Genomic DNA, 18,571 nt, shown 5'->3' with positions numbered 1-18,571 from the left:
TGTGTGTAGGGCATGACTGACCTTCTGATATTCTGACTTCTGATGAGGCCAACTGTAACAGTAAATTGTACATAAGAATGTCTTCTAACAAGAAGATTGCCTGTGTGAGAGAGGCAGAGCAACCATTAGCTAGGGGCTTGTCAGTATCAAAGTTGGAGTCAGAATGGATAGAATGGGGCTTCATTACCTAACTGTGTTGGCAGAGCATAGCCAGTGCATGATCATATTCCCGGTTGGGCCAGAGGATAGAGTGTGTGACCTGCCCTTGGCTCAACCCATAACAATGTAGAGAACTAACATTCAGTATCCACAGAGATTACTTCTGCCTTGGTCTTGTTTGTACCCTATTCCTATAAAAACAGTAAACAGGGGAAAATGGATGGTTTCACTTCCTCCATGGAAACCCATGTCACTCCTCTTCTCTGGCGACAGTGAACCTGGGGTAACATTGCAGGTCCAGCTCTGATAAAGAGGAGTAAGTGGCACTTTAGGTTCTTAGGCCATGCACAACAACACGGATCCTGTCATTTTCATCATCGATACAGAAGAATCAACTTTTTATTTCCTCAAATGTATTTTGCCCGTTTCTTACTCTTAGAAACTCTAACAACATATGCACCATCCTTGAACATAGCAGCCTTGGGTGGAGCACTACCATGGAGCACAACCTCACTCTTGCTTTGCCCTCATCTAGGACTCTGTGAACAACCTCTGCATGCAGTATGAGGAGAAGGTGCGGCCCTGCATTGACCTCATCGACTCCCTGCGGGCCCTGGGCGTGGAGCAGGACCTGGCCCTGCCTGCCATAGCAGTCATTGGGGACCAGAGCTCAGGGAAGAGCTCTGTGCTGGAAGCACTGTCAGGAGTGGCCCTCCCCAGAGGCAGCGGTGAGAGCTCCATGCTTATTGCCTTGCTAGACTGTGGGACCTGGAGCTCAAAAGATAGAAGCAGATCCCCTCCCAGTTTGGGCACACAGCAGAACGAAGGTCAAGGTAGTCTTCCTCCTTGGCTTGAGGGCAGCCTTTCTTCTGTGCAGCCTAGCCGTTTCTTCCTCCTCTCACAAGGGTACCAGTTTTAGGGTTTGGGCTTCTCCCATGCAACTTCCCAAGCACTTCATGAGCCTAAGTTACCTCCTTTTTGCCTCTGTATCCAACAATCACTGCAGGTGTTGGGGCTGAACACGTGGGGGCAGGCACCCAAACAGGGGTGGGGGTGGGGCAGCTTTCAGTCCATTGCTCCATTGTACATTTTGTGAGTCACTTGAAACCTGCAGTTTGCAGAAGCCATGACTAAGTGGGTCAGGTTCCTAGACCTTTCCTTTGAGGTGACACATATCCTTTGGAGAAGAGACTGGTGTCTAGGTTAGTGTTGCTGCTTAAACTCCATGACTGTGGTGGTCATCAAGTGCTCAGGGAGAGGTCAGAGCAGACGTGGTCAAGGGACCCAGTTGAAATGTCATGGAAAGGGGCTGGAGAAATGGCTCAGTGGTTTAAGAGCATTGCCTGCTCTTCCAAAGGTCCTGAGTTCAATTCCCAGCAACCACATGGTGGCTCACAACCATCTGTAATGAGGTCTGGTGCCCTCTTCTAACCTACAGATATACACACAGACAGAATATTGTATACATAAATATAAATAAATAAATAAATATTTATTTAAAAAAAAAAAAGAAATGTCATGGAAAAGACAGGAGTTGTAAAGAGACCATAACAGGGGTAGGATGAAATAGCCTGGGGAGCACAGTGAACAAGATGTGGAAGAGGGGGCTAGTGAGAGATGTCTGGTACCCTAAAGGTCCCACCAAGGTCCCCACAGAGCTGAGGGTGCCATACTAGGAGGAGAGCACTGGGCTCACAGGGACCGCATCTCCTAGGTATCGTCACCAGGTGTCCTCTGGTGCTGAAACTGAGGAAGTCGGAACCAGGAGAGAAGTGGAGAGGCAAGGTCACCTATGACGAAATCGAAGTGGAGCTCTCTGATCCCTCCCAGGTGGAAGAGGCCATCAACAAAGGTCGGTGTCCCATTGTCCCTTATCCTCTGACTGCCTGTCAACCCTGCCTGGAGTCGGAGGAGAAGTGTAGAGTCATTCTGTCAGGACCCTGCTCCAGCACACACAAACACACACACAAAAATGAGACCCCTTCAAACCTGCTGTCACCCAAGACCCCCGGACAGAAGAGACTCTGTATTCCTTCTCAGTAGCTGTGGCACAATACCTCCCAGGATGCCTTTCAGGGGGGCATACTTTCTCTCCTGGATTCAGAAGGCTTTCGTCTATGGTAACCTTTTCCTATGATCCTGGGAGGAACATTATTATGGCAAGTACAGGTGTTGACAGAGAGAAGCAGAGTGCCACAGGAAAGAGCCAGAAATGAGACATATGGACCTGTGCCCCAGTGACCTACTTCCTCTAGCGGGGTTCCACCTCACAAAGTGTCTAGAAGCTTAAATTTTGACCAGCTGGGGACCAATCCAACTTTTCAATTCAGGAACCTGTGGGGTCATGCATAGCCAAGACATGCTTTCCCAGAGTTCCCTGGAAGAAGATCCCCTCCATCTAGCTAGTCTAGAGTCCCTCAGTCTATTCTCCCTATCCCACCCCACAAAGCTTAACCAGGCTTCCTTTTCCCTCCTCTACAGGCCAGAACTTTATTGCTGGGGTAGGGCTGGGAATCAGTGATAAACTCATTAGCCTGGATGTCAGCTCTCCAAATGTCCCAGACCTGACCCTGATTGACCTGCCTGGGATCACCAGGGTGGCTGTGGGCAACCAGCCTGCAGACATCGGATGGCAGGTGAGACTCTAGACTCCACTCTGACCCACACTGGGCTGCAAGGGGCACTGGAGTATGTCCAGGGCTATGTCTAGGACAGACCTTGTGGAGTCGGGAGTGAGACTGAATGGCCAGGATTCACTAAAGAGGGGTGCAGTCCATGGAAGCCAGAGCCTGAAGCAAGTGGATGGCCACAACCATCTCATTCTCAATCTGTCTTCATAACTAGGAGTCACCATCTCATTTCTTACAGATCAAGAGACTCATCAAGACGTACATCCAGAAACAGGAGACCATCAACCTGGTGGTGGTCCCCAGTAATGTGGACATCGCCACCACGGAGGCACTGAGCATGGCTCAGGAGGTGGACCCTGACGGGGACAGGACCATAGGTGAGGAGAGTGGAGATAACAGTGGTGTGTGGGTGCCAGTGGGGATACATCCTCTGAATCCAGATGGACCAAACTCAGAGCACAGCCAGGATCCCACTGAGGTGGGAGGAAGCAAGTCCTTCATCTTGTCTCTCTGGTAGGAAAGGCATGAGGAGTCAGAGGTGGGCAAGCGTAGGGAGGAAATCATATTTGCTGAGACTCACTGGCTGAGGATCCATGGTAAGGTCCACATAGAGGGAAAGGATGAATAGCTGTTGTCTCTCTGCGTGGTGGCCGTGGAGAGGTGCTAGGAAGGAGTCTGCAGCTCTGAGGGTTTTCTCTGATTTCACAAGGCTAACTGCACTTGGCTCTGTGGATGGACTTCCACCTTGCATGGGTTCTGTCTGTCTCAGCCAAAGATGGGATCCTGGTGGTTAGTGAGAGCTATACTTCCTGCTATCTTGGGTCAGGATGTGTCCTCTGATTCCAGTGTCTGTCTTGCAGGGATCTTGACCAAGCCCGATCTGGTTGACAGAGGTACTGAAGACAAAGTTGTTGATGTGGTACGGAACCTGGTGTACCACCTGAAGAAGGGCTACATGGTGGTCAAGTGCAGGGGCCAGCAGGACATCCAGGATCAGCTGAGCCTGACTGAGGCCCTTGAGAAGGAGCAAGCCTTTTTCAAGGAGCACCCTCACTTCAGGTGTCTTTGACATACTGTCTCATGCAATGAAAATTACTGGCCAATAAAATTCCTGACATGAAGGGTATATGTGCAACATCCCGAGGATGATTGCACCTTCAAAACCTCTGTAAAACTTTCCTGAAAGAAAGCACAATGCACAAAGTAGTCCTTAAAGAGTAGTAAGTAGTAAAACAGAAGAGGGGGCTTGCCAAAGTACCACAATCAAGAGGTGCAGGAACTAGAGTTACAAGTAGAACAGAGCAGAGGAAAAGTTGGAGACCCAGAACCCCACTGTGCCTTTGACATGTCATAAAAGCAGCTCTGAGCATGCTTGGTGCCCCTTTGCCATCTTGTCATAGACAACTGCTCAGCACCTGCAGAACACCAGGCCAGGCTCTTGCTTGACACATTACTGCAAATCAAAGGTCAGATAACAATAGACATAAATGATAACATCTGAGCTCCCAAAGACACCTGCTGATGATGGCTTAAATCGCACCAAGACCTTTAGAACTCCCTACTGCAGGAACATTCTCCTGGGCTGTCCTAATCTTAGTGGGAACTTTTTAATTTGTTTCCATTTAGTATGATATTGTCTATAGGATTTTTGTATACACTGTCATGTATTCTGTCATTAGGTTGAGGCAAGTTCCCTCCATCCCTATCTTCTTCATGGTTTTTGTGATGAAGAGATATTGGATTTTGTCAAAGGCTTCTTCTGTGTCTAATGAGATGATGGTATGATTTGTCTTTGTGTACACTGTGGTGATAGATGATAATATGAATTGAATTACATATATTGAACCATCTTTGCATCTTTAGAATGAAACCAAACTTGGTAGTGATGGATGATATTGTTTGTATACACATATATTTGGGTTTGCCAGTATTTTATTGAAAACTTTTGCATATTTCTTTACCTGGGAGATTGGTCTATAAGTTTTTTGTTTGTTTGTATTGTCTTTATCTGGATTTGGTATCAAGGTAATACTGGCTTCATAGAGAAGAGTTTGGAAGCTGTCCTTCATTTTCTCTTTCAAGAAGAATTTGGACAGTGCTGGTGTGAATTTCCTGAAAGTCTGGTAGAATTCTGCAGTGAATCTATCTGGTCCTGGGCTTGCTTCAGTTGAGAGAACTTTTATTACTGTTTCAATCTCATTCCTGGTCATGGATCTGTCTAAACTGTTTATTTCATATTGGTTTAATTTCATCCTTGTCTTTTAGGTTTCTCAGTTTCATGAATTAGAGATTTTTAAAGTATGTCCTTGTGAGTGTCTGCCCTCCACTTGGATCGATTGCATCTATTGGATCTCTCTCTCTCTCTCTCTCTCTCTCTTAATTTGGCCAAGGATTTGTCAATCTTCTTTTTCTTTTCGAAGATCCAACTTCTCATTTTTTGATTCTTTGTAGTTTTTTCAATTCAATTTATTTATTTATTTATTTATTTATTTATTTATTTATTTATTTTTTGGTTTTTCGAGACAGGGTTTCTCTGTGGCTTTGGAGCCTGTCCTGGAACTAGCTCTGTAGACCAGGCTGGTCTCGAACTCACAGAGATCCGCCTGCCTCTGCCTCCCGAGTGCTGGGATTAAAGGCGTGCGCCACCATCGCCTGGCTCAATTTTTTTATTATTCAATCAATGGGGGTATTGTTTGCTCTTGATTTTCCAAGGCTTTCAAGTGCATCATTAAGTTATTAATTTATGATATCTCGAAATTTTAGATCCACTTGTGCTAAAGACATTTTTCTTAGGACTGCTTTCACTGTGTCCTGTAGATTTATATATGTTATGTTTTCATTTCCTTTCAATTCTTAAATTTTTTTCTTTTTTCCTTTTTTTTGTTTCTCGCCCCCACCCCCCCTGTGTGTGTGTGTGTGTGTGTGTGTGTGTGTGTGTGTGTGTGTGTGTTTGCTTTTTGAGACAGGAATTCTCTGTGTAACCCTGGCGGTTCTGAATCTCTGTAGACCAGGCTGACCTCAAATTCAGAGATCCAGCTTATCTCTGTCTCCCAAGTGCTGGGATTAAAGGCATGTGCTGCTGCCACCCAACAAATTTTAGAAATTTTTTAATTTCCATATTTCTTCCTAATAACAATCAACATTCCGTAGGGTGTTGTTTAGTGCCCTGCTTGTAATTTTTGTTGCTGTTGATATACTGCTTAATTCTGTTATGGTCAGATAGAGTGCAGGATGTGATTTAAATTGTCCTGTGTTTGTTGAGATTTGACTTGTGTTCTAATAGCTGATATGTTTTGGAGAAAGCTTAAGGGGCTTCTGAAAATAATGTGTATATGTGTGTTCTTTAGTGTTTGGGTAGAATGTTCTACAGATGTCTGTTAGATACATTTGATTTCTTTTTTTCTTTTCCTTTTTGTCTGTCAGACTGTTTCTTGTTTGTTTGAGATAAAGTCTCTTTACTAATCTCTGGCTGTCCTGGAACTCACTATGAAAAACAAGCTGTCCTCTAATTCACAGAGATCTGCCTTTTTCTGTGTGGGATTAAAGACGTGAATCACCAAGCCTAATTCCATTTGGTTTCTGGTATCACTTAACTGCCATGTTTCTCTGCTTAGATCTTGTCCAGATGTCCTATCTGTTGACTTGAGTTGGGTACTGAAATCACCCATAATCGGTGTATTAGTCAATCTGTGGTTTTACATCTAATAGCATTTTAAAATGAAAGTTGTGGCCCTGTATTAAATGCCTGTATGTTTAAGACTGCAGTATCCTCTTGATAGATTGTTCCTGTGGTCAGTGTAAAGGATCCCTGTAGTGAATCATTCACCCTGATATCTGACTTTAGGTTTTTATTATTAAGACCAATTAGAATTCAAGCTATATATCCCTTCTTATCTCTTTTGACCAGTTTTATGTTGAAGTCTACTTTATCAGGAATTAGAATATCTAACCTACTTGTATTCTAGATTCATTTACTTTTCCACCCTTACCCTGAGGTCATGTCCATCATTGAGAGTAATCTGTGTTTTCTGGAGGCAGCAAAAAGATGGATTCTATTTTCAGATCCAACCTGCTAGTCTGTTTTTATTGGGGAACTGAGATTTCATATTCAGAATTATTATTGACAGATATATGCTAATTCTTGTCACTTGTTTTTGTTTTGTTTGTTTTTACTTTGTATTTTGGGACAGGGCCTCACTATGTAGGTCTGGTTGTCCTAGACTTTACTCTGTAGACTAGGCTGGCCTCAAACCCACATTAGATTCCTGCACCACTACTTAGGGTTTGTCATTTCTTTTGTGGTCTTCTTTGATCTCTTTTGATTCCCTGTGATTACTTGGCTATGTTTACTTTTCTCTTCAGAGCCCTTTATTTCTTCCAGGATCTTCTGTAAAGTGGAATTAGCAGTTACAAATTCCCTAAATCTGTTTTTATCGTAAAATTTTTTATTTCTCCATCAATTTTAATAGAGAGCTTTGCTGGGTATAACAGTCTGGGTCGACAGTTATGATCTTTCAGAACTTGAAATACATCTTTCCAGGCCCTTCTTGTTTTAAAAGTTTCTATTGTGTGCAAGCCTTTAATTCCAGCACTCAGGAGGCAGAGGTAGGTGGATCTCTGAGCTGGAAGTCAGCCTAATCTACACAGTGAGTTCCAGGACATCCAGGGCTATGTAGAGAGACCCTGGCTCAAAGCAAAACAAAGTTTCCATTGTTTCTATTCTACCACAGTTTGTTTAAATAAACTGACTGGTGTAGAAACTGGAGCCCCAATAAGAGTTAGCAGTCACTCACAGGCAGGAAGAGTTCTAAATCCCTGATGACTTGTATCCTAAGGCATAACAGTGTGCTGTCTGAACACAGATTTTGGCAGCCTCGGAATAATGTAGCTTCATGTCTTGAAATGCTTTCTTGAACCAGAGTGTGTCTCCCCACTTCACTTGTTCATCACACATATGCAAATGCATGTCAGTGACTTTGTAAAAAGACCTGGATCTATATGTATTCTTGTGTATTATGTATGTATGTGTGTTCCCCTATGTACAGCCTATATGGAAGGGTGTGTTTACTTGTACGTATTATACATGTGTGTGTTTTTACTAACATATAACGTATGGAAGGTTGTGTTGTATACTTGTATATGAAACACAAAAGATGTGTGCATGTGTGTTCAAATGTATCACACATGGAATGGGATGTTGTGCTATGATAACATAGCTGTGGTTGTGTACATATGCTTTATGGAGAACAGATTTTACTCTGATTAATAATGTGCTGAGGGGGATTACTGTAGCCCATTGTGGAACTATCTTAGCTGGTTCCCCTGTATCACTGTACAAAGCCATCTCTGGGTGCTTCATGAATACTAATCTCAAGGTTCATTGATAGTTCCCAAACTGGCCCTGGCCTCCCCTCTATAGCAGACTGCAGACTTGTGTTTTGGCTGAGTCTAATGGGACCCTCTCTCCTATTCCCTCAGTGTTCTTCTGGAGGATGGGAAGGCCACAGTGCCCCGTCTGGCAGAGAGACTGACCACGGAGCTCATTGCACACATCTGTGTAAGCCAGGGAGGCTGTGTCTTCATCAAGCTAAGCTGGGATTGGGACGGTTCTGGGCACACAGCTGGTCAAGATCTCTTTGCGCAGACATGCTGTGTTTGGGAGTCAGTCACTACAGCATCTGAAAGCTTTGTGCTGGCTCCTGCTGCTGTCACCCTTAGGTTCTGGGTGGCACAGCTGTGAGACCCTCATTCTGGAACTGATCTTGAGAGTTTGAGTTCAAATGGCCTCTTCAGATAGAAGCCGCAGGGCATCTGCAGGGCACCATGATCTTGAGTGACCGTCTCTGGTCCTCCTTGATGCAGACAGAGACAGGCCTGCTCTTGCTGAGTTCTGTGCCTTGAGCTGCCTGGGGACAGCAAAGCTATATAAACCTTCCTTGGAAACAAGAATCCTTGGCAGCTTTTGACTTGTTGAATTAGGAGTCTTGTATTATTCTAACTAACCCTGTTTCAGAAGTTTCTATAAGGGCTTTGTTGCATTTCCCTCAAGAGAGTTGATGTCCCTGATTCAGAAGGAGGTGACCCTGGGGTGGCTCTTTTAGGAGGCAACCATATGCAGTGGACAGGTTTGTGTACCAGATGGAGTTGTGGGCAAACCTGTGTGGGAAGGGATGCTTCTCAAGGGCTGCTCTTATATGTATTATTATGTATATAACATTCTGCCTCAATGTATGCCCGCACGCCAGAGGAGGATGCTAGATCTCATTACAGATGGTTGTGAGCCACCATGTGGTTGCTGGGAATTGAACTCAGGACCTCTGGAGCCCATTATTCTAGTATATACAAGCCACATGGCTCGGTACCCTTTTCAGCAGGGCAGGTCCATCTTCCTTCTTCTGTGTCTGGGCAGGACTGCAGTAAGAGCTTCCTTCTTCCCAGAACTCCTGTTCTTATTGCCCCACCTCTACTTCCTGTCTGGTTGTCCCGCCTATACTTCCTGCCTGGCCAATCAGCGTTTATTTAAAACATAATTGACAGAATACAGAATTGTCCAGCACCACCTTTGCAACCCAGTCTATAGGTCTATCTCCCGTTTATCTCCTTCCATTTCAGAAATCTCTGCCTTTGTTAGAAAATCAAATAAAGAAGTGTTACCAGGCTGCAAGCGAGGAGCTGCAGAAGTACGGTGCAGACATACCAGAAGATGACGATGGGAAAACGTTCTTCCTGATTGATGTGAGCATTACCCATAGTTCCAGGCGTAAGGACGACATCACTGACTACACAGCCACTGCTCTCTGGGGCTCTTCAGATCTCAAGCCTCCAAGGCTGATGGAGCTGCATCCTGTCCATTTAGTGTTAAAAAGGAGTCGGGCAGAGACTATGGTTGAGTGCAGGGAGGGGCTTGCGGGGGCATTTTCGTTTCATGCACACTGACAGAAGAATTCTCCCCAAGGCTCCCAAAGGAGGAGGGGGAATGAAGGTATTTCCTACTGCCAAAGTCCCTTCTCCATACTGTTCTGCTGGGTCCATGTGGAGGAGGTGGCTCATCCACCTTCAGGGCACATATGTTCTTTTACTACCTTGACCCCATGCTTGAAGGATTTCTGCTAATAATGATGTTTTTCTTCTTGACAGAAAATCAATGCTTTTAACCAGGACATCACTGCCATAGTACAAGGGGAGGAGAATGTGGGGGAGGGGGAATGTCGCCTGTTCAACAAGATCCGAAGGGAGTTCTTCTTGTGGAGTAAGGAGATCGAAAAACATTTCCAAAGCGGTAAGTATCTTGTTCGATCTGGGTTGCCACCCTTAACAATCTTATACACCACTGTCATAGACAATAGGAAACCATCACTCACAGTTCTGGGTGCTAGGAAGTCCAAGGTCAAGGAACCAGAAGATGAAGGGACTGGTGAGGTCTCTATCTCTGCTCCCAAGGTGGCACCATCTAGCTTGGTCCTCATGTGTGGAGGATAAGAGCCAGTTTTCTCTGGCCTCTGTTCTAAGGACACACATCCCTCTGTAAGGATGGAGCTACCATGTCCTAGTAACTTCTTAAAGGCCCACCTCTCAGTTGCCAGTCCACTAGGAATGAAGTTCAACTTATGAACTTTGGTAATACATCAGATAGGGAACTGACAACAAACCAAAGTACAGATACTAGCAAAGTCCAACTTGGTGAACCAATGAATTTTATTGGATTTACTTATAGGAATGTGGGTCTGGGGTTACTTACAGGCATAGAAACGAGTCAAAGACAGCTGTAATCTCAAAGCCCACTCCAGCATGGGTGATGGCTCATGAACTCTGGAGCACACTGCACAGCCCGCAGGCAGCTTAACAGGTTGGAGAGGTAGTTCCAGGTAGTTCAATTGGTCAGAGCCTCTGCCAGGCAACTTGACTGGTCTCTGCTTCTTCCAGGCAGTTCAGTTTATCTGAGAGTGAGTCTCAGCGTCTCAGCAGTTCTTATTGTTTACATACACTTGGAGCGGGGGAATCTAGTGAATCTAGTCAGTTTCAGAGACTTTCTCAAGTCATTGAGTTGTTGACTGAGTTGTTGAGTTAAAGGAGCTTCCCAGGAGGATGTACTCACCTCCCTTAGGAACATCTCTTCTTTCACCTCCTTTCTAACATCTATGCCTTCAGGAGCATCCCTCCAAAATGGAAAGTTTTAATCTTGGAGGAAACTGCTTCCTGTCCAGGATCTTAAGCCTGGGAGTGTCTTGATACGTGTCATTATGGCCATGAGAAGGTAATACAAGCACATGCAGCACCAGAATGCTCCATAAATCTGTTCTTTGATCACTTATCTCTTCCGAGAAAGCTGCCATGGCTGAGGGGAATTCCAAGACTTCCATGAAGGGGTTTGATGAAAACATAGGATTAGTTTGAACCCACCAGAGGTTCTGACAAACATCTTCGCTTGGCTGAGTGACAGGTGTACAAAGTGGAGTGTTCTATCTCCCACAGGCTACATGTAGAATCTTTTAGTCCCTAGTGGAGGGCATGCCAGGTGGTCAGGTTGGGTGGCAATGTGCCTTTGCAGAGAGCCATGTGAGACACTTATTTAAAGGCTGTGACTCCCCCATGTCCCCACTGTGCTCCCCATGTCTGCTCTACTCACACCACTAAGTTCAGACAGTTGAGACTGAACACTATAGACCCTGCTGTGAGTCCTCACTCCAGGGAAGAGTTACTGTCCCATTCCTGAACTTCAGAAGTACCTGCCACTATATCTGATAGAGGAAGGCCTGAAGATCAGAATATGAAGCAACTTTACAACTCCAAGGAACAAGAGCAGGAGCCAATTAGAAAAGATGTTTTTCCAAAAAGAAGATATACAAATGACTAGTAAAACACCAGTGGCCATCAGAAATGCAAATGAAGACACAAGGCTAATTCCTGTCCCAGCCCCCAGGGTGGTTAGAATTAGAAAGGCAGATACTGGCAGGTGCTGGAGAAGAGGCTGGGAAGAGAAAGCCCTGGTATACTGATGGGGAATGTGTTACAGCAGTGAGCCCTCATAGAGGCAAACACAGGATACCTACTTCCGCTCCCAGGGAGAGTTGGAAAGATGTCTCTTTCCTTTACTATGAGGAAATAGTCAAACAAATATACAAGTCTCTTACCCTGAACCTGGCGTCTTCTCCCTGTGTTTTCACAAGTCCTTCACTCTGGGTATTTATGTAAGTAACCTTGTCAGTCCTTTAAGGACACAAGACACAGTGGATTAGAGACCACCCTCAGAGACTCCTTTCCATTTAGTAATTTCTTTTAAAACCCTCATCTGCGTATAGTCCCCTCCTGAGGTGCTAGGTGGTTGGGACCACAGCACAGGATTCTGAAGGAAACAATTCAGCTCTTAGCGTCATCAATGAATGGAGTATTTTAATTCACAGAAAGGCACAGAAGGAGCTGGAATACAAGGTGCAAGGCTGACAAGCCTTGATGACAGGATACGCCTGTGGCATGCGATTCCATTTCAGAAACACCTGGAATACATACTTGGTGTAGGTAGAAGGTAGAGCAGAGGCTGCAAGGTTGGAGAAATGGCAGAACGGAAGGCACCTCATTCTGGTGAGAGGAGCCGTTCCTGGCGGTGACAGACACTTTCCAGAATCAAGGATCAAACTGTTGGAGCTTGGTTCACAATTCTGAATATATTTAAGGTCTTGTTTATGAGATAAGTTTTCTTTTAATTAAAAATATTCTTTGGAGAGCTAGAGTGATGGATCAGTGGTTAAGAGCACTGGCTGTTCTTCCAGTTGATCTAGGTTTGAAACCTAGCACCCACATGGTGACTCATAACCATTTGTAAATTCAATCCCAGGGGATCTCTCTGACTTTTGGAGGCACTGTATGCACAGTGTGCAGAGACATATTTGCAGGCAAAATGCCTATACACACAGGGTGATAAAATAAAAAATAAAAAGATAAAAACAGCTAGTTCGCCACAGGGGAAGCTGGGACTGTCTGAGTCTGCTGCCCGTTTCCAGTAGTGGGGAGAGGGACTAAGTGTTTTGTCTCATGAACAGGGAGATCAGGTCACACTGGAACCATCCAGGTTCCTACTTGACCTGTAATCTCTTGCTGAGAGGCACCCCTCCTCCCACCCAGCTCTTAATGCTGTCTGGGGGTCACAGGGCCTGTGAGCTATGTGCTCTGTCTCTTCTTTGCTCAAATCCAGCTGGATTCATAAACCCATGCACTCAAGGTATTTTTGATGCCATGTCTTCCTCTGGTTTCCATCTGTTGAATTCTGCCATGGTCTCTGGCACTGAACTTGCCTTTTGCGTCAAGATTGTATTCTTCCTTATAACCCCAAATATCTTTCAATTTGCAGATATTTATTTGCTTCATTATATCTCAGTCAATCCAGTAAGATCAGAATGGGCTTGTTTTGGAAAATATTTGCAAGTCCTCTTAGAATCTAACAGTCACCTCCTACTGTAGGTTATGATATTTTATATAATGAAGTCTGGAAATTTGAAAAGCAGTATCGAGGCCGAGAGCTGCCAGGCTTTGTGAACTACAAAACGTTTGAGAACATCATAAGAAGGCAAATCAGAGTCCTGGAAGAGCCGGCTGTGGACATGCTGCACAAGGTCACCGGTGAGCGCTACCAGGGGTCACTGTTCTAGGACAAGGGACAACCAGGGCTGTCCTCCAGAGCTGGTTCTAGGTTGGTTCTAGGTGGGCGGGAGGGTTTTCTGTGGTGATCAAAAATTCAGTCCATTCTGATCCTGTCTGTGGGTACAGGGGTTTGCTGTCAGAGGGCAGAGTCACCTAACCTTTTGTGCCCTTAACTCAATCCTGTAAAGAGCACAGCCAGAGTCCTTCGCACAAAGTGATGACCATGCTTAGCCTGCAGCTATATTTATATTAAAGAAACTTCTCTAGAAGCCTGGGTGTACCTCCCTCTTCATTGGTCAGGAAGGAAAGAAAGGAGGGAGGGAGCAGGAGAGCCCCTGCATCCTTCAACCCTGTCCTGGTTGGTTTTACATCTACACAGAGTGAATACATCGTAACCACTTACTATGTTAAACTGTTTTTTCTCTCTTCAATCAGAAATGGTACGAGTGGCCTTTTCGAAAGTTTCTGAAAAAAATTTTGATGAGTTTTTTAACCTCCACAGAACTACCAAGGTAAAACCAAGTGTGTGTTGTTTTTAAAGCATAATGAATATGACATTAGGAAACAGGTGTTTAGGGTTGAGACTGTGTCTCCTTTACTGTGCTTGTATGGAAAAGGCTTAAGCTCCTCCTTGCATGTTGTTGATGAGGCTACTGGTGCTATCTGGCTAAAGTAGGGGTAGGGAGAGGAGGGAGAAGAGAAGGAGGAACAGAGCTGAAGGCTGAAATCCACAGATGAGGCTCTGCCAGGGAGCCTTGGGGCCCATGCAAAGGAAGACCCTCCTGACACTGAGTGAAAGGTATCAGATGTGGGGTTCAGGGGTGATGTTGAGACGGATTGTGGGAAGTAAGACGTTTATTAGAAGAGTTGTTCGTTGTGGACGGACAGACACACACACACAGACAGTATACTTGTGGCTCTGAGGAAAGTCAGGCCCCAGGTCCAGAGACACTCTGACAGGTGTTTGAAGAGGATTCAAGCCCATAGAACAGACGAGATCCCTTTTTGTAAGTCTCTGAGGAAAGGGGAAGGTTTTACAACCCTACAGTCAGGCTCTCCAATACCCCAACAGGCAGAAGGGAAAGGGTGGGTAAATGTGGCCCTGGTAATCACCAGATACCCATCAGTAGCCTTTTGCTGCCCTTTGATGTGTATGATGTGTCTTAGAAAACTTACTTCCCGAGATGAGAAATCCAGGCGTCTGGTAGCCTGTTGGCTTGGTAGGATAGCTGTGTGTGGGGGTGAAAGGGAAGGGCTGCTGGATTCTTAGGGGCACCGCAGTCTTGGCTGGTTTCTAATAGTGATTCTAACAGCGAGGACCATAAGTGTGAAAATGTGTCTGTTTAGAGGGATGCAGCAGCAAAGAGAAAATGCCTCTACCTTCATAGGGCATGGTGAAGAAACTCAGCCCCTGCCCAGACACACAGGTCCTGTGCAGGTGGCCACTGGCGCTGCCATTCTCCAGTCTGGGCCACAGCTGGGTTGTTCCATGGGCCTGTGTCCCCATTGTGGGAGGATGAGGCTTCCCTGGAAGGTATGGTAAAGGAGAGGTACAACTGGAGACGCACCCAGCATTGAACTTTGCATAGACTGCCCCTGCAATGGTCAAGTCAGGAGCCACTCTAGGATAAGGCTGCCCTGAACTCCTAGGACATGGCACCCATAGGAGGTGACTGACCTAAACTGAGTCCTTCTTACATTTGCACACTTTCTGGTAGAAGTCACCTTCTTATTGTAGATGTTAAAGTGGCTAAAACAGCAAGGAGAGCGGCTGGGTCAGGGCTGAGACTCTATACAGATCCCTAGCCCTTCCTAAGTGTATTCCTTCTACCCTGACTGTGACCAAATAACTGGTAAGAACAACTTGGTAAGGATTTATTTAGGCTCATGGTTTGAGGGGATACAGTCCATTGTGGCTGAGAAGGCAGAGCAGTACGGATGTGAGACAGCTGGTCACGTTGCTCTGTTTGGAAAATGAGTGCTGGTGTTCAGAAGCTCCAACTGTATATAGAACAGCATGGCCCACTTTAGACTGGGTCTTCCACCTCAGTTAAACATCTCTGGAAACACCTTTCCAGACATGCTCAGAGACAAGCCACCTGAGTGATTCTAAATCTAGTCAAGAGTCTAGAGAGATGGTTCCGCGGTTAAGAATGCTTACTGCTCTCGTAGAGAACATGAGTTCAGGTCCCACATCAGGTGGCTCCAACTATTTGTAACCTCAGTTCCAGGGGATCCAGAACTTTCTTCCGGCTTCTGCATGAATATGGTAACACAGAGGAATGCAACAAATACATAAAATAAATAAACAAATCTTTAAAAATAAATCCACTCGAGTTGATGCTGAAGGTTGACCTTTAAGGGACTACTCACGCCTAGGCTTTCTCTGGTTTCCACCGTCAGTTTGGAGGACCCTCCATAGATGAGATGACCAAGGGGTACAGGGACTACTCCCCGGTAATGGCTGTTCTTGTTTCTGCTGGGTGACTAGATACTTGTGGACCTGTTGGGTACCCTGTGTTCTTTACTCCATGGCAAGCCTTTCTTGATGATGTTGGCCTACATTCCTCTTTCCTTGCAGTCCAAACTCGAAGACATCAGATTAGATCAAGAAAAGGAAGCGGAGAAGATGATCCGACTTCACTTTCAGATGGAGCAGATCATCTACTGCCAGGACCAAGTCTACAGGGGAGCTTTGCAGAAGGTCAGAGAGAAGGAGACCGAGGAGGAGAAGAGTAAGACAAAGTCAAGTGGCTCCTTTTCCTCTCAAGCTTTGCAGAACTCATCAATGGCTGAGATCTTTCAGCATCTGAACGCCTACCGCCAGGTAAGTGTGTGAACACCTTGGAATGGGGTTTCAGGGTATCCGTTCCCTTTGTTTCTTTGGGATTCCTGTTGTTGTTGTTCTTTTTGTTTGTTTTTCGAGACATGTTCTCTCTGTGTATCGCTGGCTATCTTGGAACTCACCCTGTAAACTAGGCTGGCCTCAAACTCACAAAGCTGGGACTAAAGTTGTATGCCACCACTGCTGGCTGTTCCCTTTGTTTCTGTGTGTCTCTCTGTGCAGGATACGAATCTGCAAAAGGGCTTCAGGACAATGTCATCCTTAAGTTCTGTGTGAGCCTTTGGGTTATAATTCATCCAGATGAACAGGTAGTTTAGAGCCACAGACATTTGCCTTTTATGGTCCATGTGACGCTGACTGTGTGACTTAGAACATCAGCTTTATTCTTGGTTTTAGCATCCCAAGCACCTGTGGTAGAGTGTGGAGCCCTTAGTACAGTGTTGGGATGCTGTGTACTCATCCAGTGGAAACCAGGTTCTGGTATCTGTTTGGTGGGGCATACATCATGTAACCCAAGTATAGCTGGTCCTACTCAGTCAAAGCCATGGGGACTTGGAAGCTACCACACAAGGGGAGGAATGGTGACTTTCTAATGTACAGACTTCTGCCACTGACTGCTAGAAGGCCAGACTTGTCTTCTGGCCAACCACAAGACTCCTAGGTCTTATGGCCATGCACCTGTAGATGTCAGGTTTGCTCTCTGTCTCTGGGACTCTGACAACTCCAGGGATCTTAACAAGTGGAATAGTAGAGTTTTTATCCTGCCTTCCTTAGTTGTTTCTCAGAGCATACTGACCTCAATGTCCATACATATCATAGCATGAATCAGGGCTTTTTGTCTGCAGATATCATCCTTTCCTATTAGCCAAGGCCCCATTCCCACCCAAGGCACCAACATCTGGATATCCGGGGTCTCTATGCCTTTTATTTCCCACCACCTCTGAACCTCACTCCTTCCCATTGATGTTTGGAGACTATCTGTGGTTAGAGAACACATAGCTTATGTCCTGCCATCAGTTGTGCCCAAGCTGTGTCTAGGTGCTCATCACTTGTCAGGAATCTTCTTACTTGTGACACAGCTGCTTAACTATTCCCAGGGCGCTGTGGACATGGTGTACTTGTATCCTGATTGGCCCATTAGATCAGGCTTCTTATTAACTGTTATAACTTATATTAGCCCATAATTCTTGTCTATATTAGCCATGTGGCTTGGTACCTTTTTTGGCGAGGCAGTCACATCTTGCTTGCTCTGTGTCTGGCTTCCTCTCTTTCTGCTGTTGACTGCAGAATGAATCTTTTTCCTCTTTCCAGAGTTCTCATTGCCCTGTCTCTACTTCCTGCCTGGTGCCCCACCTCTACTTCCTGCCTGGCTACTGGCCAATCAGCATTTATTTAAAATACAATTGACAGGGTACAGACCATTGTCCCACAGCAAGCGATGTTCTCAGTAGAGGGGCCAGCCATTTGGAATGGAGTTGGGTGTGTCTGTGGATTATGTTCCAGTACATAGTACTCATATCCATTGAAAGTCCATTTGATTGATGGTCAGGGAAACTGGTGGGATCCAGAGTCTAACAGGTACCTTGGACCTGCTCTGCTAAGACACTGAGGGGGCTGAGGCCTTTATCTGTCATGATCTCACTACTCAGAGATATATGGTGTCCGGTTCCCTTTGCCCCTTCCTCAAGCCTTCTGTGTCTCCCTCTTCCAGGAGGCTCACAACCGCATCTCCAGCCACATTCCTTTGATCATCCAGTATTTCATCCTGAAAATGTTTGCTGAGCAGCTGCAGAAGGGCATGCTCCAGCTCCTGCAGGACAAGGATTCCTGTAGCTGGCTCCTGAAGGAACGCAATGACACCAGCGAGAAGAGGAAGTTCCTGAAGGAGCGGCTGTCAAGGCTGTCCCAGGCACGCCGCCGGCTAGCCAAATTCCCTGGTTAAGCTGGCTCTGTCCTTCCCCGTGTCTCCTGGACAGTACTTAGTGACAGAAGGGCTCCTGCCTTTCCTGGTAGCTATACTACCACCCTTTAGCCTCTGACCTGGTATTGGTGTTAGCAATCAGGAGCAAAGGGGAGCTTTCTGCTCACTCTAAGAAGAGGAAGGAGAAGAGGCTCTCAAAACACAGGAAGTAGATGTATAGACAATGCCACTTTTCTGTTATGACAATGACTTCACCCTCAGAACCTTTCCCACCTTAGCCTCTACTTTCTTAGCACCTGTTTCTGTGCACCCTACTAGTTTAATGAACAAATGAGCCATGGTCTTGGGAACTGCCTACTGTATTCCTAATGAACCACTTTT

General features: G+C 45.6%; 1 protein-coding gene across 3 annotated transcripts in view; it reads left to right on the top strand.

Annotated features, from left to right (window-relative positions):
* Mx1 (MX dynamin like GTPase 1) overlaps window positions 1-18,568 on the top strand; it is a 27,705-nt gene extending 9,137 nt beyond the window's left edge. For all 3 annotated transcript variants that reach the window (XM_026777543.1, XM_005370123.3, XM_026777542.1), the window contains 12 exons: window positions 695-887; window positions 1,874-2,011; window positions 2,641-2,795; window positions 3,028-3,166; window positions 3,650-3,848; window positions 8,268-8,346; window positions 9,402-9,524; window positions 9,927-10,068; window positions 13,245-13,403; window positions 13,860-13,936; window positions 16,006-16,251; window positions 17,981-18,568. In XM_026777543.1, the coding sequence (XP_026633344.1) occupies window positions 695-887; window positions 1,874-2,011; window positions 2,641-2,795; window positions 3,028-3,166; window positions 3,650-3,848; window positions 8,268-8,346; window positions 9,402-9,524; window positions 9,927-10,068; window positions 13,245-13,403; window positions 13,860-13,936; window positions 16,006-16,251; window positions 17,981-18,211 (1,881 nt within the window). In that variant the 3' untranslated portion in view covers window positions 18,212-18,568. The remainder of the gene's footprint in view (window positions 1-694; window positions 888-1,873; window positions 2,012-2,640; window positions 2,796-3,027; window positions 3,167-3,649; window positions 3,849-8,267; window positions 8,347-9,401; window positions 9,525-9,926; window positions 10,069-13,244; window positions 13,404-13,859; window positions 13,937-16,005; window positions 16,252-17,980) is intronic.
* Window positions 18,569-18,571: the final 3 nt, after the last annotated feature.

Source organism: Microtus ochrogaster, unplaced genomic scaffold, assembly GCF_000317375.1.
Source record: "Microtus ochrogaster isolate Prairie Vole_2 unplaced genomic scaffold, MicOch1.0 UNK72, whole genome shotgun sequence".
NCBI lineage: Eukaryota > Metazoa > Chordata > Mammalia > Rodentia > Cricetidae > Microtus > Microtus ochrogaster.
Note: the sequence above shows the minus strand (reverse complement) of the source record. Positions and strands in the feature narration are given on the sequence as shown.